Below are 23383 nucleotides of genomic sequence, written 5' to 3'. Positions count from 1 at the left end.
ATTTAAAGCATACTGATATGTCGTGTAGAGCGTCGAAGCCACAACGTCATCTCTATCAACTGAAAGCGAAAGCCTCAGAATATGAAAGCACGGCTTCACTTCGAACCTCTGCAACTTGCTTCCATCTCATTCACTTTGCTCTGCTACTCGGTAAGAAATGTAACGCGAATACAGACCGCATAGGACGTCGGTTTAGGCTCACTAAGCCTGTTTTCCGTGCCATTTGGTAATGTGCACGTTTCCTGAGTGAAAAGGTGCAGAGACAGACTAGCAATGTGGATTGTGCCAGCGCCATCCACGAAGAGCCGCGGCTCGTTTGAGCGGTATACGTCCGTGCTCGGCGCTGAGCACATCCTCCTGCTCGTTGCCCCGCTGTTCAGGGCTGCTCGATGGCCGCGGCGACTATGGCGCACGCGATGAGTGTGCCAACTGCCGGGAAATGTCCCGGCGCCAGACACTCCACTGCCGCACTGTCGCAGAGCGCACACAGATGTTTCACACGCGCGTATTAGGTTAATTTGTGACGCTATACAACGCTTGGCTGCAATGATGGCTCGCTATCGTCAGCAATCATCGCGCATGTATACGGTCTCACGTAGTGCAGCCTTGCTCCTCGTCGCGTTTTGATTGCAAGGCTCTGATCCGACCTGCGATCATCATAGTCGCTATCGCTTGGGAAAGCAGCCTTTGCGGGAAGCTCCCTGTTTCAGTGCGCGCTTGGCCCTCGTCGGAATGTGGCAGACCAATGTCAAATACATGCATTTAGGTACGCCGTCAGGTGAAATAAGACAGTGCCTGAATGTGCCAGTGCTGACCAATACTTACACACGGCTCAACGATTGCTTCCCTACGTTCGCAAGGCTGAGTAGATGGCTTCGAATGCGCACGTTTGAACTTGTCGTGCCTGTTTCATCCCATACGTTCCGGCGTATTGCGAGAATAGGACATAATGTGGGCTAACTTTCTGATAATCATTAAGAGAGGGCAAGAGGGGATAAGGAAATTTTGGGATGTTAACCAGGACAACGTAACGGTTTACAATCACCGTGAAATTCCAGATGTTTTTAGATGGGTCAACAGGTCTCTACCTGGCATTAGGAGCTGACCAATATTCGTACAGGCCTCTGAACTGTACACCTCGCCAGTGTAGGGGGCCTTGAGAGAAATATCTATGGGGCCGAAACCCGCCTATGCCGACTGAAATATCTCAGACCACCACTGCGTCTCTCGGGTGCCTGTCGAACACAACGCAAAGTGTTACAGGCACAGCCTGATGCGTACATTGCTGTAGACAAACGGCGCTTGCTCAAGAGCTGCAGCTCGCTTTTTAGATGAGCTGCTGCTGGCGGTGTTGCTTCCTTTCTTGAGCGGAAAACTTGGGAGTCTTTTCGGCGCGCGTTAATTACCGCTGCGGCACACTGGGAGCCCTCGAGTTGCCCGAGGAGTACTTGTCTGTTCGACAGATTTGCACCCCGCCCAGAAGGGAACGCACAGAGCCAAGACCTAAAATTTCTTTTTGTCCCGGGTGAGAAAGTAATAGGGACCGTTGCACCGCGTCCTTCTGCATGCAGGCGCCTAGCTGCATTCCCCACTGGCCCCAGAAAGCGATTAATAGCTCCGTGCCTGGCGCATGATTGCTTAAGGTGCTCGTGCAGCCCAGAAAACCAATTAGACTGCTTAAAGAGCCGCCTACATCATGTCCTAATCTCGAGAGCGCACACATGACCCGTGTGGACAGCGCCCTCCTTTGCTAGTGCGGGAGTGTTCTACAGCGACATACGCCGACGCTATTCGGAAAAGGTCCTTCAGGCACCAGTCGCTGTCAAGCGAGTAACCTCAATTTTGTACAGACGTCTTAGCGGGGCACAAGCGTTTTCTTCCACAGGCGACGAGTGGCTGCGGAGGTAAGCGACGTGTTTGCGAGAGAGAGAGGCGCTTTCTTTTCGTTGTCCTTATCGCCACCGCTTTCACCGCTCCGCTTGTGCACGATAGCGGGCGACGTGCTAAGGTGAAGTGCTCTAGAACAGCGCGATCCGCAAATCGCGCTCGTGATGCGCTGCGCTGAGACCCCATGGCGCCTTCCCAGTTTCAACCTCGGGGCCATTTGCGCACGCGAAGGTGGCTCCTCGCAGAAGCGGATCGCGCTGTGCTAAATCTCTCTGTACTTCACGACAACTCTTCCTGGCAATGAAGCGGAAGCTGCGCAGCCGAAACATGCCCTCTCTTCCTATACAACTGAATATATATAGTCTTCACTTGCAGTTATTTGTTTGCTCTGTAATTGTCGTATAGTGGTAATATTTGTTATTTAGTGATATTTTTAACAGAACTGTTAACTTTTAACATCGAAAGTCAGGAAACAAACGTTTTCTTGATTACAACGAATTTTCTAGGACGTCTAATTACAACAGGCTTCAATAGATGGTGCCAGCAGCTCCAGCGATGAAATAAAATTACTTCGGGGAGAGCAACAAGCCATCTCGCGGCCGAGCTGTTTGGCGGAACGACGCATTTACGAGCGCTCCGCCCCTGTGGCCTTCCCTCCACTGCCAAGAAAAGCTGTCGCCGTGTATATGTTGTTGTTAGCGGCTAATTATTAATAAAAATAACAATGGAAGAAAAAGGTGTTGCTAGCCGTGGCATCTGCCACCGAAACCTGAAGCACCTTAGTTGCGACTAGCGGGAATAAAAGGACAGAGAGAGGACAAGGAGAGGGAAAGAAAGGGGGGAGTGATAGTAATATGGATAGGAGCAGGACGGCTATATACACTATGTGAAAACACAGCATATGGAAGTGTCGTATTTAAGCACAAGAGCCATTTTGCCCTGCGTTTGTAGACGTTTGCACTTCGAGCGGAAATCGCAATGGCGTCCGTGCCCGCAGTGTATACATTCTCCTCAGCACACTTGACGTGAGCGCTGTGGGTTTAAATGCGTTCCTGGAAAGTCGTTTCAAATCAGCGCATCATGGCTGTATGAGGTACCACTTGGCACAGCACTGACGAGAGAGGGATAGGCCTTCATAATAATTTTTCCTAGAAAGCATAAGGTTGTCTTGGTGCAGATACTTAATAATAGACGTGGCTGCTACTGCGTATAAAATGTACAATGTTAACAGACACTGTAATTTACTATACCGCCATCACGGGCCCGCACTACAGCGGTCGTTAACGTCCTGTTGAGCATGCACGTTTTGGCGACCCCTGGGAGTTTAGTGGTCATGGCGTCTATAGATGACAGTCAACGCTTATTTTCTCATTCGGCCTTGGTTGCTCCGCGTTGTACCCAGCTTCTTCACCACTTTCTGAAACGCCATATCAGCGCGAACCATAGCATTTTCAATTGCCTACGCGAGGCGTTGCATGTCTTGCATCACTAAGGCGGCAGTCATGGCATGTTGGTGATTCATGATGCAAATGTACAGCGCAAATAAAAACGAGGACACAAGGAAGACACAAGGAACACACGACCGTTCGTGTGTTCCACGTGTCTTCCTTGTGTCCTCGTCTTTATTTGCGCTGTACATTTCCAGCTTGTGTTAGAATAGCAGAGTTGGTGCTATCGTCTGTTCTGGAGCGGTTCCCACTACGGCGCTCTTTGCCCTGTCTGTGCTGCATCGGCTGAGCCATTTTCATCATCGGTGGCTCTAACCCTCGCTTTCGCATTTTCCGCGAAGAGGCATATTCTGACGGTGTCTACCCGCAGGTTCTGCCACGAGGTGTACGACGCCAACTACAAGGCCACCATCGGCGTCGACTTCGAGGTGGAGAAGTTCAGCATCCTCCACGTGCCCTTCAGCCTGCAGATGTGAGCACGGCGCCAACAGCTTCATTTTTGATTTGTGTGTGTGCTCCGAGCGACTTTCCGCCGCCTGCTCGTTGGATTGTAAAACATTTATTTCGTCAGAAGGCAAAATGCAGATGGTCTGTGCTAGGTGGCTATCAGTCCACGGCTGACAGCGACCTGAGTAGCCCATTCAATGGCTCGGCTTTGAACGCCCAGCTCTGAGCTGACCAACACGGCCTCCCATTGCTCGGGAATAGGAACTTTTATTAGAGATTCCGGTGGCGGCTCCTCTATGCAGTTCCACTATATGTGATCGTAAGTGGCTATTCTGTCCCATAGTGTACATTCCGGGTCGTAATCACCGGGCCGCCTGCGTGTATTGCCTCAGGAAAATCTAATTCAGACTCGCACGCTGAAAACCACGCGAGGCGCACGCGATGTGAAGTAAAAGTTGCGGAAAACTGTTTCTTGCTTTTCAGCATTGGTTTATTGTTGCGAACTCTGGCTTATGTATCGGCAACAATTGTGTCCGCGGTTTCTGAAAAAGAAAGAAAAATGATAAGGCGGAAGATGTACAGCCCTGGCCTAAAGTCTGCAGGTCACGGGGTTTTCTTTTCGGCAGTTGCGTGCAACCCTTTGTCGCCCCTGTAGCTGTAAATGGGCGTAAGGGGAGGAGAACCTTTTACCTCGTATTTTAAGACCTTTACATCGTGAGGGCTGCTTTAAATGCTCCGTTGTACGTCTCGAGATTAAATACTGTGGCCTGGAAACCAGTGATAAACTCGGCACATCTTTACAGAACAATGATATTAAAAGGATATCAAGTCAGCAACAGTGCTACGAGCACAAGTGTAGCTCCGGGTATAAATGAGTTCAGTAAGAGCATGCCTGAATATCTAAATACACCGTACGGGAAAAGTATCCAGACATGTAATACTGTTACAAAACTGACGTGGCTGGTCAAATGCGCAGGAACTTTTTTCTTTCTACGTAGAATACTTGCTTTTTTCGCTATGACGAATGGACTAAGCACGCCAGATGTGAACGCTGTGTATGCGTGAGTGATTCTCAGAAGCAACTGGCAAGTTTATCCACAAGCACTGCCGTTCACGCAAAGTGGGCGCGTGTTTCCGGGCTCCGGACATTCCGATGCGCATCGTCGGTCGCCGCTGTGGTTCTGTGCATACACGGCGGAGGGAGGGAGCACGCGACGTGACAGCCACCTGCGCCAACTGACCACTGGACCTGGTGGGGCTGGTGTCCGGACTGGGTTTTATGCGGAAGTACTAAACTGATCGAAATGGGAATTAAAGAAGGAAGCCGTACACGTGTGTAACCTCCATGAGTCAGCTCAGAGGGGTATGACTCACTCCTGGAGAGGGAACCGCGAAGGTAACTTCGTCAGCACTCGGGCGGAGTACCGTCACGCAAACTTGCAGTTTTTGTACGCTAAGTGTCACGATGTCGTCAGCAAGACTCCTTGCTCTGTCACGCGATTGCGTTTTTCCGCGACAGCCTTAATTATGAAAAACAAGAAAAAGAAGAGTACTCTGGTCATGGATGGTCTACATTGACAAATCTACAAAAGAGGTCCCAGAGCACGAAGGCCGTATAGGGACATTGTATGGGCAATTATGAGCATTGAAATGCAAACAAGGAGGACAACAACGGCAGTTTACAGTGAAAGGACAAAGAAAGATCGGTAGGAGTGATGAGAAAGGAAAACAACAGCTGAACAGTATGATTCATACTGCTGGAACAATAAATAAAAAGTGCAGGCATTGAAAGTACCGCCGGGGTTGCTACTGTTGCGTTTTGATGTCCACGCCTCGAGCCGGTCGTCATCTGCATCGTGATTTTAGAGCAGTGAGTATGGAGAGTAGATGGGCAACTTCGTTTTTCGATGCAATGGGGTTGACTTCTATGTCCGGCATGTAAAACGGAACTAGGCGCGAGGATGAGAGTTGTACTGCAAGCTTACACGTGTTCGGCCACATTTAGGACCTGCATAGTTCCGTCAGGACACCTCGCTCTCGCTATATGAGCGTGGCAGTTTGAGGCGGAGGTCTTCGCTGCGGTTTTGAACCAAGGCAACCCGTACTCAATTCCCAGAGCTTGCTGTGGCCTCATCGAACTCCGTCACAGCTATCGGCATTAAATCCTTTGTCTATATGAGATTCAGTTGCAAAAATACCATCAGTAGCAGCGCATGTGCGGTCGGTCGTGCGTATTTGCCCCGCACTGAACTTTCTGTCCCCACCTCAAGGACATTGGACTTGTTACAAGGACTGTTGCGGGACAACTTCTTGCAGCTGCAGGACATTGAACTTTAAAACTTTACGCCATTCTCATTTTTTACACATGAAATTCATTGACCGCATATTTTTACTCTTTTAATTGTTCTTTATACTTTATACACCCTTATATTTCCGCCTGTCTCTTCCAAAACCCCTCTCCGAAGGAAAGTTGCACGCCAGCGCCGTTTCGACGCCGTCAAAATTCTTCGCAACTTTTTGACTTACTTGTGGACAGCTGTGACAGACAGGTGGTATTACGGATAACTGGTAGTAATGAAAAACCCGTTCATCTTAATTAAGGAAATCAATATATTTACTATAAAGGGCAAGTTTTAGGAACAAAAGCCTTACTATGCGGCGCCGTCGTACGCAATTATGATAATTGTATATGAACTCTTGGATATTTGTTAAAAAGGATACAGTTTCCTTTTAGCGCACTGCAAGAGCAGGGAAAATGATAAGGGTTTTCCATTATGCTGCACTCGTCCCGTACAGTACATATGCACTGGGGTGGTTCTCTTCACTGTTAAAATGACGGCCACCAAGTGACAGATGGAAGGGTCGCAACGTGTGGGAAATGTTCGGTGAGGGGTCGAATATAAAAAAAAGCGCTGGATTATTTTACAGTCGAGCTTTTCAAACCAAAATTATTTTGTGGACACTTTTCGGGCATGCGTCGTCTTGCTGAAGCACGGCCCATGTGGTGACCCATCCTCTTCCCCTATATTTGAGTGCGTGTCCGGGACCCAGACGGCAATGAACGACCTGGACAGATATCAAATCAAATCAAATGCAGTTTATTTTCCGTCAGAAAGAAATCAACGGAGAAGGCTCGAGCAAAAAGTGAAACGTGTTCACTTGATTGCGCTCAAGCCCCCTTTTACATGGCATGCAGTGACGACACATAGGTGGACATTATATATTATATAAAGCATACTCGTGGAATATGGAAATATGAAACAAAGCAAGCAAAACGTACAAGGTTAAACAATATAGAGTGGTTTTACAAAGCTCTCTTGTGGAACTTAAACAATTTTTTATATGTACAGCAAGTACGAAGACAAAACAAAATAAACTGTAGTAATTTACAAACAGAATGGAACGTGCATAGGTACATATTCATAAAGGCAAACGGTTTTGCAACAGAATTGCATGTTATTATTTCAGGTGCACTAATTAGTATGGGTTGTCTGATGCTTGCCACGCGGAAGCATGTCGAGGTGAATGATGCCGCTTCACTTCTTCAATATGCTGCCCGCAGTCTGGCCTGCCAGCGACGCTTAAATATAGTTAGCATGAAGTCGCGTTCACGTGCTTCCACTCCTTCATAGAGATGAGCTTAACTATCCAAGAGAGGAATGGTACACCCACGTTTATTCAGCAGCACTATCCAGATCAAGAAAGGGCTGGCATTCTTGTAGAGGCGCCCCTTTAAACGGCCGTCGGTTCATAGTGGGAGGAGCCTCGTAGCGCACAGTATCAGTGCTTCTTACCGGGAGCAGTGAATACATCTTGTTTCTAAATGGTGACAGCAGGAACGGACTATGGCCTACTGTGATCGAATGTGTGCGTAGATGGTGTCTTCTGGAGTGGACTACGTTATACTGTGAGTGAATGTGTGCATGGATTGTGGCACTACAATTGCCTATGTTCTACTGTGACTGAATATGTGCATATATGATGAATTCTGGAGTGGACTGTGATGTGGACTGTGTGAAGTGACTGTCTGCATACATGGACATGGTGACTGCGGGAGAGGAATGTGTACTATTATAAGAGACTGCGCATAGCGGGGTAGATGCGACAGGCTTTATGACATTATTAACATAGAAGGGACGCTACGGTGGAGCAATTGCCTGCAGAATAAGCAAGGATAACCCCAACTGTGGCATTCAACACCTCAACTGAACTCAACTCAACACTACCAATTTTTTTTTCAGTAAAAATCGATTCTGTTGGTCTTTCTGGCCGTATTTACGTTTTTCCTGCCGCATAGACTCATTTATTGCGGAGAAAATTGTATTCAAAAACTTTTCCCACTACTGGATTCAGACACGTGACGTCTACACCAAATTTAACTGCGTGATCGCCGTTTTAAAGTGAAGGCAGGTGTAGTTTGACCTCTGGGGTCCACACTTAAAAAATTGTGTCGAAGAACCACAGTCTATTTGTGAGATCAGCCGCTGATGGCGACACTTGTGCAGGCTAGAACACCTAAGGCTAGAGAAACATCTCTCACCGCCACACAAACAACTGTCCTCCTCAGATGCCATTGACTGGAGGAGAACGCAAACAAACACATATCCAAGTCTTCCCATTTTACACAAGATCAGACACGCACAATACCCAAGTTACTGCCGTTGGTGCGGAGGGGGCCCCACGCTTTACCATACACTATTTTTCTGGCTTTTCCTAGTTTATAAAAGCTCAATTTTTACTGAAAGCATAGCCTGTTTGAGAATGCGGTAATTCATAGATGGAGATTAAATTCAATTTGTTCCTAGGGTCCTTTCAGGAAAAATGTTTTCGAGGATGATAATCAAACTTCCCACAGAAAACCGGGTCCTTGTGACTGTACGGTGAAAATAATGCCTTGGTATCACAGTACTCGGGTGCCCAGGAAGTGCGCAGGCGACAGGGGACTGCCTGTCGGTCGGCGCGGCCACCACACGCTGCTAATATTTCGGTCAGTGCGTTTGGTAGAGCGGAAGAAGTTGTCTAAAGCTGGCAACGGCGTTGTTTAGTGATAACTGCGCAAAATTCTTGTACAATCAACTCTTGCAGCAGCACTTCACACACGTGTGGCAGCGGTGACGGGTAGATTGCGGTAACTGACGGATTATTTCAGTGTTGCAAACGTTTGGGGAAAAAAAAACCCTCCCTGCAGGCTGTCGTGTTGCTTGTTGCGCTCTTGTGTTCACGTGACGATAAAGCGCGGGTCAGATCGTAGTGCAAGTGTTCTGCACGTGCTCAGAGCAGTCCGAAAGGCACGCGTTTTGACTCTGCACTGCAAACAATGCAAATATATTTCACCAACTCTCCTGTAATGATAAGAAACGGCATCCTTCTTTGGCTGAAGACTTCTTTGTCAGTTATAATAAACGCGGCCTTCGCTATACAGTTTTGAAACTGGACCATTTCAGTTGCGATGGCTTAGGATCCCCGTTTATGCGAGCTGTTCCGCACTGACATATGCTGAAAAAATGTTCTTTGCGCTATAAAACGGATTAAGTAGCGTGGAATACTGGTTAAGATTGCTCAATGCTGCTTTGCTAGCTTTTGCTCACCCGAAGAGCCAATAGGCAAAAAAAAAAAACACTCTTCGGAAAGTAAAAACTAACTCTTCCCATATATATATACTTATGAAGGGAGCCAACAGTCACCGAAACCAACGTGCATAGGGGAACGTTATTTTTTTTTAATGTGTTGTGCTTATCAGTGGAATAATATAATTTGATTATAAATCGCTTAAAGAAAATTACTTATATAAAGCAGCAGAAAAAACAACCATGCCGCCGGTGGGATCTGAACCCACGACCTCCGAATGTCGCGTCCGGTGCTCTTACCAACTGAGCTACGGCGACGGCTGTCCCATCTCTGCTCTCGTGGGTATTTATGTTTATTTGGTGTACGCGAACCTTGAGAGTGTTCACCAGCGCCACCCTCGACCATAGCGGCGGACGTAGCACGTCCTGTATTACCGCGAGCGTGACGTGGAACGTCATCTAACGGCGAGGGCGGAAAGTGTGCGAAAGCCCTCTTAAGCAACCTGTGGCATCAAGACTGCCAGAACCGAGACCCTCGTTAAGCTATTAGCAGACAGGGTAAAGTAAATGAGGGGCCCGTTTGACAAACTTATGAAGGGAGCCAACAGTCACCGAAACCAAGGTGCACAGGGGAACGTTAATTTTTTTTAATGTGTTGTGCTTATCAGCGGGATAATATTACTTAGATTAAAAATCGCTTAAAGAAAATTACTTATAAAGCAGCAGAAAAAACAACTATGCCGCCGGTGGGATCCGAACCCACGACCTCCGAATATCGCGTCCGATGCTCTTACTAACTAGAATTTCAGCTCCATCGAAATTCGACCGCCACGGCCGGGATCGAACTCGCGTCTTTCGGGCCAGCAGCCGAGCGCCATAACCACTCAGCCACCGCGGCGGCTTTGTCTGCTATATATATATATATATATATATATATATATATATATATATATATATATATATATATATATATATATATATATATATATATATATATATATATATATATATATATATATATATATATATATATATATTATATATATATATATATATATATATATATATGCGTGTAACTGTATTAAAAATAAAAAAAAGGACGAAAGGGCACTGGACATGTGGTCGTGTGAGCCCGACATTAAATTCAGAGGGTTGCCCGCAATCAAAACTGTGAGTGGTGAAATGTCACACGTTGTGTCCGGTTAGTTAAACAAAAAAGCCAAATTCGTGCAGTTTGTTGTTGTGTTTCTTTACTTCACCGAATATTTGAACGTACGCTAGGCGCGACACCAAAAGCTTTCCTTCCAATCGTCTACGCCCTTCTACTCACTGTGCTGCTACTTCTTCCGATAGATGGGACACGGCTGGCCAGGAGCGCTTCCGGAGCATCACGTCGGCCTACTACCGAGGGGCTCAGGGTACGGTACGCTTCACGACGTCTTTCTTCGCGTCGGTCTGTTTTGAAGTACTTGGCCGCTGTGAGCTTAGGCCTTCACATTATTTGTGATGTCTTAATGGGAATAGAAGAGTGAGGACAATGTTGGCATTTTCGCCGGCGCTGGAATGCGCGTCTCGTATTACGGGGCTCTTGTTGTTGAATTGTGAACATGTCCAAATAGGCGTGGCTTAAAATGGGGCCGTATTCTATAAGAACACATTATCCGTGTTTCATTTAATTTGGCGTGACGTCAGGGTGACGGCAGCATCAGACGAATGCAGCAAGCGGCTAGTCACAGAAACACAAGGCAGTGGGTCCCCCACGTTGACGATAGCTATCGCCAGTCGCTGCATGCACCGTCTCAAGCATTGGCTACAATGTTTAGCCAGTGGTCAGGTCTGGTCATCAATCAGCCAATGGCATTTTCGCTCCCCACAGACGCTTGAAAGCCACGGCTACTTCATCGAACAATAGTGACGAATGCCAGAGAAATAGATGGACCTGAAATGAAAAGTGGATAATGAATCCTTATTGAATACTGGTCCTGGGCGCGTTCTCTTGCTCCAAAATAATGAAAAACGTCGCAGTTGTCGATTACTGCCTAAGAGCTCCCATTACTTTCGTATCAATCATGACAGACTTTTGCTGCTTTACAACGCTTTAGTATGAGTTGTAAGTACTTGAAGTACGTTTCGTAATATTTACATTTGCACTGCAATTACTGATGCAATGGAAAGTGCAGTTTGAGCAGAGAAGATATAACAGCAAACACGGACTAGTTCACGTCCTACAGCCACTGCGGGTCCAGCCCACTGGCGCGGACCGAAGTAGACAAGTCCACTTAGTGGAGACATCGAGAACACTGTATTGGTAGCAGGTGCTGTTGTAGTAATGCCTTTGGCTGACACTCTTGGGGGGGGGGGGGGGAGGGGCTAGAATGGTAGCCTGACTTTACCTTCCTTTTCTGCTTTTATCCCGTAATCTCTTTTTCATTTCCGTCTTTACCAAAATTTATTTTATTGTTCTTGTGGTATTGTACCCGTTCTCTAATCTTTAATTAGATTTTTTCATCACCTGCGATACATTAGCGGTGCTGGCGAGGTCCTTTATGATACTCAACCTAAAGTCTGTCTGTCTGACACCGTGTCTCCCGCAAGCAAATCTCGCCAGAACGCAATTCGCGTGTTTCTCGTCCCACGTGCTGGATGCAGTGGTGATCCTGGTGTTCGACCTGTCCCTGGCGTCCAGCCTGTACAACACACCGCAGTGGCTGCAAGAGACCCTGGAGAGCACGGGGCCCGGTCACGAACCCCTCCGCTTTCTGGTGGGCACCAAGAAGGACCTCTTGGTGAGAACACCTGCGCGCTCCGCCCCTCCTCTGCGCCTCTTTGCTTCATTTGTAATGCTTGCAGGACACAGCGCAAGTAAGAACGGAACACAAGAACAAGGATGATGACAGGACGTAGCGTTGAACTAAATACTCTTATTTCGAAAAAGGGGCGAACCCGCATTTAAGAGGTGCATATCAGGCCACATGTCCATGGCGAACGGAAAAGGCTTGTGGCCTGATATGCACCTCTTAAATGCGGGTTCGCCCCTTTTTCGAAATAAGAGTATTTAGTTCAACGCTACGTCCTGTCATCATCCTTGTTCTTGTGTTCCGTTCTTTCTTGGGCTGTTTATTGCAAGCATGGAATCAAAGCAGCTCGCCAAACAGAAAGTGTTGCTTTATTTGTAATGAAGTCGGCGCACGAATAACCCGGTGAAGTGCCCAGGAAACTGGACAGGGACAAGAAATGCAGCGCCAACGGTGAAGCTGAACATGAAAGTTCCTTTATAGGAACATGAATCGCCTGTGTAGGAAAGGATGAGACAGTAGCCTCCGACTTAACCTAGACGAAAAAAAAAATGAAGGGGACACTTGAGGGTATGACACGGTAGCGTAATGGGTTAATGCCCATATAAGCGGGACTGGTCATTCTGCAATTTACATACATAGATCCTTGGGAGTCCTCATATTTCTCCGGGCGTAGTGGTGCAGCGGTTAAGCGACGCGCCACTGCCCTGCGATGGCAGTTGCTCCCAGCGGTGGGCTCTGTGTGACCCAGGTTGCTTTTCCTTAGTGACTAGTGATTAGATTAACTGCCACCTGCCACGATGGGTAGTTAGCTCACTATCCCGCGGGCGCGTTGCAAGGTTAAGTGACCTAGGTGGCCCACCTGCCTCATAGGTTGCTCTGTGAGGACGACATTTCAGAGCCATACACGTAATTTTTCGCTCATAACGGCGACATCGAATACAAAGCCTGCGCCGGATTTTCGGGAGAATGGGGCTTTAACGCTGTCGCGTCAACAGTGAGGAAAACGGCATAAAACGCGATAGGCCTCTGAGAATAATACTTGTTTGCAGCAAAGTAAAACATTATGTCCAGCCTGTCCTTTCCAAAGAAAAATCGGGGCACAGCGAAGCAAGAGCGCGTACCAGTTATCTCAGAGCTACGAAATTGCACTATTCTTTCGCATTCTGCGCTGATGGTCCCCCAAATGCAGCGCAGATCCAGGCATTCATTGGCCTGCGAGCGATGTGTGATTTCTCTCTGTTCGCAGAACGATGGCAGCCTGGATGGCATGGAAGGAGACGCCACCAAAATCGCCCGCAGACTGGACGCCGAGTATTGGTCCGTCTCCGCCAAGACAGGTGGGTTAGTCGCAGCGCGAAGAGTGCAGATTCGCTGCTGACGCGGCGTAGGTGTACGCCAGGCTGCACTTTAGCTTCTCCGCTGCTGCCAAGTTGGAAAAAAGGCGGTGAGTAGGCGGCCAAATATTTCAAACAAAAAGATGTAAATAAAAAACTCAATGACGCTCACTTGGGCGACACGACGGAAAATGCATGAGCGGTCGCCGTAACGAACTGCCGACGGAATCCTTCGGTCAACCAGGTTGGCTTCACCACACCACAAGCTGCATATTCAGTGTTGGCTTCTTTGTGCGGCAGCAATGTAGTGCGTAAAGTTCGCTAGCCAAGCAAACAAGTTGGCTTCAGCACTTGACACGCGATGGCTTCTCTGCATGATTGTAGTGTTCCGTGGAAAGTGAGCTAGCCCGGCCTAAAGCTAATGCCAACCCCACCGCATGTTCTCCTCGTCATGCGATTTTTAAGAATTTTCATGTGACTAGCGCATCCGCCCCAGCCAGAGCGTAAAATGTGATCGCGGGAGCGCCGTTTGGAAAACCGCCACTTTGCAGGGGCGCGGCGCATGGTTGGATATATCGAACGATCTGGCGAGCGGTAATCCGATAATAGCTAACAAAAGTGAGATACATTTGCACGGCATTTTCAAGGTGATGTTTTCACAGTTCGATGTCAACAACAATTCGATATAACCAGTTTGGTGTGTCTGTGATCGACTGCATTCTAATTTGCGCACACGCATTCATAGAGTCATTCATAGAATCATACATTCATAGATAGCTGGGAGTCCTCATATCACTCCTGGCGGAGTGGCTAAGCTGTTAAGCGATGCGCCACAGCCCTGCGATGGCAGGTGCTGCCACCGGTGGGACTTGTTTCACTCAGGTTGCTCTTGCTGAGCAAACTCTGGCGTCCAATGATTAATTTAAGCGTCACCTGCCATGGTGGGTAGTTTTCTCTCAATGTAGTGGGCAGGTTGTGATGACGTCACAAGGTTACACAACATAGGTTGCCCTCCTGCCTCCGTGGTTTCTTAGCTGATGATTTTTCGTGGATTTTTCGATCACGGTGAAAGATACCGACTCCGACATCGGCATCTGCGAGACGACCTTCTTAACGCCAAGGCGTTAAAAAAAAAACACCAGGGCAGCTTATCCTCGCTATACCATTTTCCTGAAGAGACGGCACACAAGCCTACAGTCTCTTCTCTCGCGTAGCCGTGTTTGGCACCTCGCGAAGAGGCACTTAGAAATGAAACAGTGGTTGTCTCGTGCGCAGGCGAGAACGTGCAGCAGCTGTTCTTCCGGGTGGCCGCGCTTGCCTTCGTCAAGTGTCTCACCAGGGAGCTGCAGGAGAAGGAGTCGCCCGAGAAGGTCGTCAGCAACAACTTTGTCCGTGAGTGCCCCTGGCTAGGCCTTAGAGGGCGCGGAGGCTGGTCATGGCGCCCTGCTGCGTTGGCCGCGAGAAGCCGGTTTCGATGCCCGCCCAAGTACGACGGGAGCAGAATGCAAATGCACGCGGTTCCGGTGGTTTCTGTGCGTGGTAAAGAGCGCCCCGCGGCTACAAATATTTCGGAGTCATGCACAACGGAGCCCTCAGGGCCCACATTCACCTTTCGGTCAAAAAATATGCGTGGAATCGGGTTTTGGGCTTACTGTTTAACGCAGGACGCAGAGTCGACGAATTAGTGGCGGATTCACAGGTCGATTTGGAGTGGCATTGTTTTTAGAATTCATATAGGTATTTTTTTGGAAAGACATAGGAGCGCACAAAAAAGCACGAACACCGACGTAGTGAAAGAATGGGACTGCGCTCGTCCCGTTCCCCAACTAAGTCCGTGTTCGTTTTCTTTTCTACCTCGTTCCAAAATCAGCGCCAACAAGCAAGCCGAGCTACAAATACTTGTCGTATAGGCACGGCGCTCTTCATACCTCATCATCACCATTGTCATCAACCTAACTATGCCCACTGCAGCACAAATGCCTCGGCCATTTCCCTCCTAGTTACCCTGTACTGCGGCAGATTCCATGACCTTATCCCTGCAAACCTTGCTAAAGCAATCCGGCCACCTGACACTCTGCCACGCCTTCTTATGGTTGCCGTCTCTTGGAATGTAGTTCGCTATCCTTGAAGTCCATCGTTTATCTTGCCTTCGCATTACATGCCTTGCCCATGCTTTTTTGATATTTTGATATGAGCTGGACAGTATTACTTCGTTCCTGATCCCCATGCTTGTTAACGTTACATCTATCATTTTTCGTTTGACAGTTCGCTGCGCTGTACTCGGTTTTGATTTGAACCATTTTCGTTAGCCTCCAAGTTTTGTCTTCACACGTGTGCGTTGGCATGATACAAATAAGGCGCACTTTGATCCCGAGGCACATTGAGAAGCAGCCAGCCGTGACCTGAGAGTACCTGCAAATGAACTGAAGCCCATTCTGATTCTCCCAGCTGTTTCAGTTTCACTGTCCTTAATTGCGTTCAGTATTTTGCCCAGAAAGATTATATCCTTTTAACACTTGCAATACCTCTTTATTTGTCGTAAACTGCTGAAGATTAGTTTTCCTGATAAGAAGTTCTAGTCGCACCGTGTTTTTTTGCATGTCTAGGTCCTCAGTCATGCTTTGAACTTTATCTTCCCAGGTACTGAGTTACTTTGCCTTAATGCTTCCCCAAAGGGCCTGACAGTGGCCGTAACGCAATCTTGCTATCTTTAGGAAACTGTCGCTGCCAATGCTCATGGCGCTTTGAAACGGCATAACACCACGGCCTTAGATGGCAGACCAGACGGCTGTACAGCGCGTTAGCGTATAGGTTGGCGCAGCGGTGTCCAATCCATTAGTCGCCGCCATATCCGAGGCAGGTACGCTGAGCTTATCTAGATGTTCACCATCCAGTTCGATTTCATTCCTCGAGAGAGGCCGCTCCAGACCAACCGGTAGAAATTGCCAGAAGTGAAACGCTTTTCGCCTTTGAGGTGCTTAATATCTTTCAATAATATATGGATCCAGGGTACTCATCGCCAGTAAAAATATAGAGGGTAATATGAGCTGCCATACGTTGCATCATTTTCTGAGTTTAATGGGCGAGGGGCACGCAATGTTGCAACAACAGACATTTTGGGATTTTATGACTAAGGTGTTCAGTTTGACGGGCCTTTTTTTATTAATCGGAATACAAGGGTTATATGCCCCTTTCAGCTCAATGTAGAGTTCTGAGCGGTGGTGATGACCACGGTGCCACTCACCTCCCTTCTCACTTCTTCGCAGGACTGAGGAAACGGAAGCACGGCAAGAAAATGAAGGCACCGAAGTGTTCCGGAACTCAAAAGTGCGCCACCAAGTGAGCTTCACCGAAGACTACAAGACGTGGTTTCCGAGCGGAAAGCAAGACCACCGGACTATTCGGAGATGTGTTTGTTGGCAGCTTCACTGCTGGATTTGTGGCGTCCTCACCAAAGAAAATCGGGTTGTCTCATTTCGATCAGGAACTGGGCGTACCGGTGCAACGCTCCCACCGCATTTCTGTGCGGCGTGGCTTGCCGTCTAGCTTTTGGAAGTGCGGCATCGCAACCGGGTTGCTTTCATGTCTGCTGGCATGAAAGGGTAGAGAGACCTAGGAAACGCTATGAGGAAACACGACTGAACTGTGAGAGGACTTGCTATGGTGGCTGCTCGCTCGCGTCCTAGCGGTGACGCCACAGTTTTGGCCATGTGGTTCGTTCCAGCTTTGTGCGCGATGAGTGCAGCCTGCGGAGCTAAGCGGCCGTAGTGCGTGTGCCAGCATCTCCACGCCATCGGGCTAAGGCATGCAGGCAAGTGGAAGCGAGTGTCGTCGCTGGAAAATTGTGAAGCGTGTATTTTGCCAAGGCGTTGTTTACAGCGTGGACGGGTTTTCCAGCAATGTGTGACGTAGGTGCGGCGTAGTCATAGCGAGGACTAGTGATCGCCTCTCCGCCAGCCGGACATCGAGGCTGGCAAGCAGCAGTGACAAGTTCGCAGTTGTAGCCTTCGGCTTGTTTCGTTCAGCAGTACTCAAGCTGAGATAGTGCATATGCGCATCTGCTTCTGCGCCAAATGAGTTCGACTTGCCTGGTTTGGGAAACTTCTCAGCAGCTTGTTCCTCGGCCCATGCACTATTAGCGAGGGGGTTTGCAAAGACTCCCTCCTTCAGGTCAAATATCTGCTCGCATCATATGTTGAAATGAGACCACCCGCGTTCTCATAGCGACTGTTTATTTTTCTGGTCGTACGACCTCATTCAGCAGGTATGCATGGAAGAGAGGTGGATTTGTTTTCATAAGGTTCAGTGCACGGTGAACACGCGCCACATAATTGTGCTTATGTGTGCTTCGAAGGCTCGCGCTGGAATAAGGGACACATTGGTGCCTGGCTCTCAGTTTTAAGGCCATTTTGAAATGACTACATGTTGGCCGCAGTGCGTTGTCGAGAGCAAGCCTTGTAGAAAACACCTGAAATTCTTTGTTTTTGTCATAAAATGGATCGACCTTACGCGCTTGCGATAAGAACCCAAAGAAACAGGCGGTCACAGCAAAGCTGCATTTGATGAGGCACAACAGTTCGGCATTTTTTCCTGCCGTATTTTTCATGAGTGGTAGCTCTATCATGCCATACTTTATATCCGGGTTGTGTGTTTAGGTTCTTGTTGCAACCGTTCAGCCTCAGCGATTATGCAGAAAGTTCTGAACAAGGTTCAGTGACGCTGTTTTTGTTTAGACAACAGCGCCACGTTCATTAAACCATTCCTATTACTGCTTACAGCGCCAAACAAATGGCTGATGTCACAGCCTTATTGGCTGGCAGCTTGCTTTTTTATTCATATTGTTGTTCCAGGAGAACCACACTGAGATAAATAGAGTCTGAATGTCCGATTACGCAAGCCAGCTGCAATAACTGTGGAAAGGGCGACATCAAGACACATAAACTGTCAAGGTGGCCTCCAAACGTGCTTCGGGACGCTGGAGAGTTCCAGGATATGCCTTGTTATTTTTTCCGGTCGGTGTCCATAAGGTTACCACCGTGTTTTACAATCCCGTCTGCCATCACGGCTGCGGCGCTTCGCTGATCCAAGTGGCAACATTAATTTAACAGGAGCTTTATTCACAGCGGCATAGTACCGGTGATTTCTATGTTCTTTTTTCTGAATGGCCGTATTTGCAAAAATGGGCTAGTTGCAAATATGCTGAAAAGAAGATTAGGCAGTACCTTTCACGCTTGCCATTAAATGTTCACGAGAAAGGAACTTCGACCATTGACAACCCGCAGCGATTGTGTTAAAGTTTTCAACCTTGCGCTGAGATAAGACTACAGCACTTGAACTGCGTTCGATGTAGCCTTGCCGCACAATGCTGGTCGTTCAGAGGCCCGTGGCCACTGGATGCAGTGCGCCATTTTGCATTGCGCGAAATTCACTCTTCGTCGAAACGACTGCAGCCATCACCCAGCTCTTTTTGTGGTGTTATGCATCAAGGCCTAGATATGTCACGACATGGGCGGTTAGTTTGAGACGTGCACCCTAGAAGAAACGTACGCTGTTTTCGCTGAATACTACTGTTTTTCAGACACACTCTGGCGGAAAGTTTTCAAAAGAGAATATAGTGTTTTTCTGGTCCACGGTGCATGTGCATGAAATACCTCTGACATTGCGTTTCTAGCAGCTTTTCTCAGAAGAAGCTGAAAGGAAGCTTTATTGAATAGTACAGATGAGAGATCTTAGAACTTCTTGCTGGGTGAGTTGGTTCACGGTTTCAAATTGACAGCACATTGCGCCAACACAAAAGACAGACACATGAGACGAGTTTGACGACGAGTGGTCAGGAGACGACGAGATATATGGGAGACTGTTCTGCCAACGGCTTTGCTCGCGGTAGAAATTTGTGCTCCGAATTGATGCCGTTGGCGATGAAAGTTCCTCGTGCATGTTTGAAGGAAACTTTTTCCACCTGTAAGTTGCTGAAAATGCTTGCTTAGGTATACGTGTGGCATGCTGCTCCCCATGACAATGAGGGAGAATGACAGACATTCGTGTTCAGTGGCGTGAGCGAGGTGCAGATTGGTGCTTAATATTTGAGAAACAGCAAGAGTGTGTTCATCTGGCACTACCTCGAAGTAGTGCTTACTGAGGCGTAAGAGCATTTTGCACATTAAGTTCCGTGTTTGACAGCAGTTGCAGCGTTACTTTAAGGAAACTTCATGATGAAACCGAGCGACTGCATATGCAGAGGGTTTTTTTCTTATTGCATGAGACGTGAATGACAGTGGCTTCGTAACCATGTTGAAAGGCTGCAACACTGTATCCATGCGAAGACTTCTTTCCTGAAAGTGGGTGCAGGATTCATTATTTTAGCTTGGACCCCTACATTCACCAGTAAAGTCACCTCTGCATATTATGGAGAGGCCTGATACCAGACGCACTGCAGGTACACATTGTACGTTCCTGTCTAGTCACAATTTTGACAGGAGATGCGATGTTACCTGCTTCGCACACGTCATAGCAAAGATTTCAACCTGCATGGAGCAACATTGTGCAGTTTATTGTTTTTGTTTCCCGTTTTTCCTGTCATTGTGTTGTTTGTATTTTAGGCGAAAATGACTTGCTATTGATGTTTTGTTTATGTTCAAGGAGGACAATGTTCACTGTTGTTCCTCTTGCTTCTCTGCAATAGAACGGCGTCTTGTACGTACGCGTGTCTGACGCCACTGTATAAACACTACTGCATGGTTCAAGCTACATGCGTTGATTTTTGTCCAGTGCGGTGTGACGATTTTCGCCCCGACTGGCAGCAGCTATATTCGCATTTAGAGGCACGTAGACGAGTTCAAGCAACCGCGGTCGCCTGACCTATGGCGCAAATAATGATACGGCAATTAGCGTGGGCAGTAGTAACCACGGCACCATTACTGAGATTAGCTACGATTGTACACTGTGAACAGAAAGGATTAAAAAGGGAATAAGCTGTCCTCTAGTGGCCTCTATTTCATAAAAGGGAGTGAGATGTAGGACAGCTTACTCCCTTTCCACTTCCATATAGGCGTTTCGGTGTTTAGAGTGCACCTGTAACAGCTGTATAAAGATACGCCAACTGCTACGTAGCCATGCCCCCGGCCTGAACCCTGTGACTCTATAGGAAGCTGTCCCTTCGTCACACCAGTGCTGTAAGCTAGGCGGCGGACCACCGAATGCCTAGGCTTTGGTCTGAGCTCGCCAAGCAGGCTCTCCATTATTCTTGATGGTGTCCCGCGAGCACTATAGAGAGTAGGACACTTGTATAAGCTATTGCCTCGTGGTCAAAACTTCTAATCCACTACGCAGGTGTGAGATGCAGTAGACACGTAGGTTGAAGTGTAAGGTTATAAGATGAGACACCTGGCCAGGTCCCCTAAAGTATCACGCATTGCGTGGCGGTGTAGGCAGAAAACGCGGGAATGCTCCTTTTCTCTCGTGCTCAGTGCAGCCTCCATGCTGTCAGCAGCCAAACGCTCTGCCCACCAGCCGATCGCAAGCGCGCAGGTGACGCATGCCGAGGGAGGTGTTCTCAAGCCCCTTTCCTATACCATGCTGATGTCCTGCGCAGTAGGTTCCGATAATACTCCAAGAATAAGTATATATCGTGCATAATTTGTACTTGATGCACACCTGTATACACCTCCTTTTATGCGCAAAAAGCATCCGGTAAACTATTCACACCCTGGAAATATCAGTGGCTGCTGCTTTTTAACCGCAAGCCGAGGCCAACAAGCTCGCATAATTTCGCGTTCTGCTAAACCTGAGCCAGGGCGTGTAGTGACCCTAAGCGCAGCGCCTTCAGTCGGTCGTGCAGAAAATCATAGATCGATAGATAATAAGTGAACAGCAGGAATTGGTTTTACCTGTTAACATAAAGAAACTTCTTAATGATGCATTGCACTTGAATACACTTAGAATGCGAAAGGCACGCACACAAACATCGGCGTAAATCCACTCCTCAACTTCTCGCAGCGGAATATGGAAGCTGCGAGCGCAATATGACGGCTCCCTGACGTGCGCCGCTCACTCGCGAGAGCGTGGAATCCGTCTGGTAGCGCTTGCAGCATCTACTCTACTGCAAGTGGATGAGATGTGGAATGTACAATGGGCATCTCCATCGACGCCTCCGAAATGCGATCTCGCGGATCTACTGTCACTGACTCGCGGAATGTGCGGTGTTCGGTAGTCAGAGATTGCACGCGCGCCCCCTTCACCGCAGATTCGTCTACCATGTACAGATTCGCGGTGCAGTGGGACTCGGCGAACCAAAGCATTCTGCGAAGCATTCCCACCCACGGCAGTTAAAACTATGTTCGCAACGCACCCTGAAATCCCTTCTTCCTTCATCGTTGCTTTATTCCTTATACGCTGACCACGCATTTGACGTTTGTAAAGGCGTCAGTAGTGGCGCCGTGACGTCAGTAGAGCTGTGACCGTGGCCGTGCAATGGAGACGTACGAGTAAAGAAAATTAAATGTTTGCCTGTGTCACCACGGGAAGTTTTACAGACCTGTAGTCGCGCACGAAGGTGAAGACGTGGTCTCGGTGGCCTAACGTGTCGCTATAAGGCCACTGAAAAGCGGACGAGCACAATGCCACGCCAAACAACGAAAGGAGCGAGGTCGCTGAGCGCACTACCTAGCGTGCAAAAACATAAGCTGCTGAACGCTGCGGCACGCTAAGCACCAGAAGCGCCGAGGTGCGCCGAAAGTGCCGGAAGAGTAACGACAAGGCTAATCCCATGAGTACCATAGAACGATCTGAACTCAAATTGCTGCAAGAGAAGCGGATGATGGTGGCGTCTACTCAAGCCTCGAAAGCAGCCATAAGGACCATGCGACCTGCCTATGTAGAATAGAAGCAGGTGGAGATTTAGGCACGTCCGGCAGCCAAAGGATGTGGGTGATACCCGAGTGCAGCAAACGCGGTTTATGTGATGTTCTAGAATGTGCTACTTCTATTCCGCAACGCATCTTAATTCTTACAGCTTCCCTCGACGACAAGATAGACTTGTTTTAAGACGAAAAGCCTGAGCAATATTATGCAAGCGAGAAAATTGTCACGTGGCATTGCTAACATAACGGATGGGAAGGAGACGAACTCATCTTACACAAAAAGTTTACGGTAGGAAATTGTTCCCTGAAGAGCAAGTAAGCTCAACAGGACCTATCACGGAATCGTCGCTATGTAAAACCCTGCTGCCAGCTCCGCCATTAAAGAACCTTTTTTTCTTGCTGTTCCTGCCCATACATGGCTGTCAAGTCGTGCATTGAAAATAACTGCTGGTATCAGTGTAGTGTACTGTGCCACATAGCTTGACATTGCTGCGCGGTTTTTTTCGAGAATACATTGGTCAGACCTCAAAATTTTACTCATAGGAAGGGTAGCGACGAAGTAACAAAGAGTCCTAGCGAGTAATCGACGCATTAAGTTCCGCAAGTAATGCGGAACGAAGCTCATGACGAGAGGAAAAATGTCACATTTATATTAACAACACAGCCCCTTGGGCTGATGAAAATTTCGCAACAAAAGATTAGCGGGTAAAGTACGCCCTGCAGAAGGCTGAGCTTAAAAGCGACTGATTTCCTGAACAGTCTACAGAAGCATCTGCTCGGTGCCGATTTTGGTGTGTTACATACCACAGCTCGGCCCACCCACGTGTAGTCGTGGGTGGCATCTGGCTGTGTTCTATACAAAGGGGGACGTAGTGGCTGAGCCTGCTTCGTGTCCTTGGGCGTTTAAGGGAGAGGAAACACATCACTTTCGCCCAAGCTTCTCATGAACTGTTCCCAGGGCTGACCCGACTGGGAAAATTGGCAGTACTCCTCGCTATCTTTCATTTCGCTAACGTTTTTCTAACTTTTATGTCTCGCTTTCTA

At 48.1% G+C, this 23383-nt stretch overlaps 1 protein-coding gene across 2 annotated transcripts in view; it reads left to right on the top strand.

Annotated features, from left to right (window-relative positions):
• The window catches only part of LOC144122021 (ras-related protein Rab-34-like), a 56182-nt gene extending 33100 nt beyond the window's left edge, over window positions 1–23082 (top strand). Inside the window, exons 3-8 of one of the 2 annotated variants that reach the window (XM_077655532.1) lie at window positions 3706–3807; window positions 10703–10767; window positions 11999–12135; window positions 13394–13484; window positions 14757–14873; window positions 16748–23082. In XM_077655532.1, coding sequence (XP_077511658.1) covers window positions 3706–3807; window positions 10703–10767; window positions 11999–12135; window positions 13394–13484; window positions 14757–14873; window positions 16748–16824 — 589 coding nt within the window. In that variant the 3' untranslated portion in view covers window positions 16825–23082. The remainder of the gene's footprint in view (window positions 1–3705; window positions 3808–10702; window positions 10768–11998; window positions 12136–13393; window positions 13485–14756; window positions 14874–16747) is intronic. The other variant, XM_077655531.1, reaches the window with a different exon arrangement.
• The last annotated feature ends 301 nt before the right edge of the window (window positions 23083–23383 follow it).

Source organism: Amblyomma americanum, chromosome 2 (assembly GCF_052857255.1).
Source record: "Amblyomma americanum isolate KBUSLIRL-KWMA chromosome 2, ASM5285725v1, whole genome shotgun sequence".
Taxonomy (NCBI): Eukaryota; Metazoa; Arthropoda; class Arachnida; order Ixodida; family Ixodidae; genus Amblyomma; species Amblyomma americanum.
This window is presented reverse-complemented; position numbering and strand designations above follow the sequence as displayed.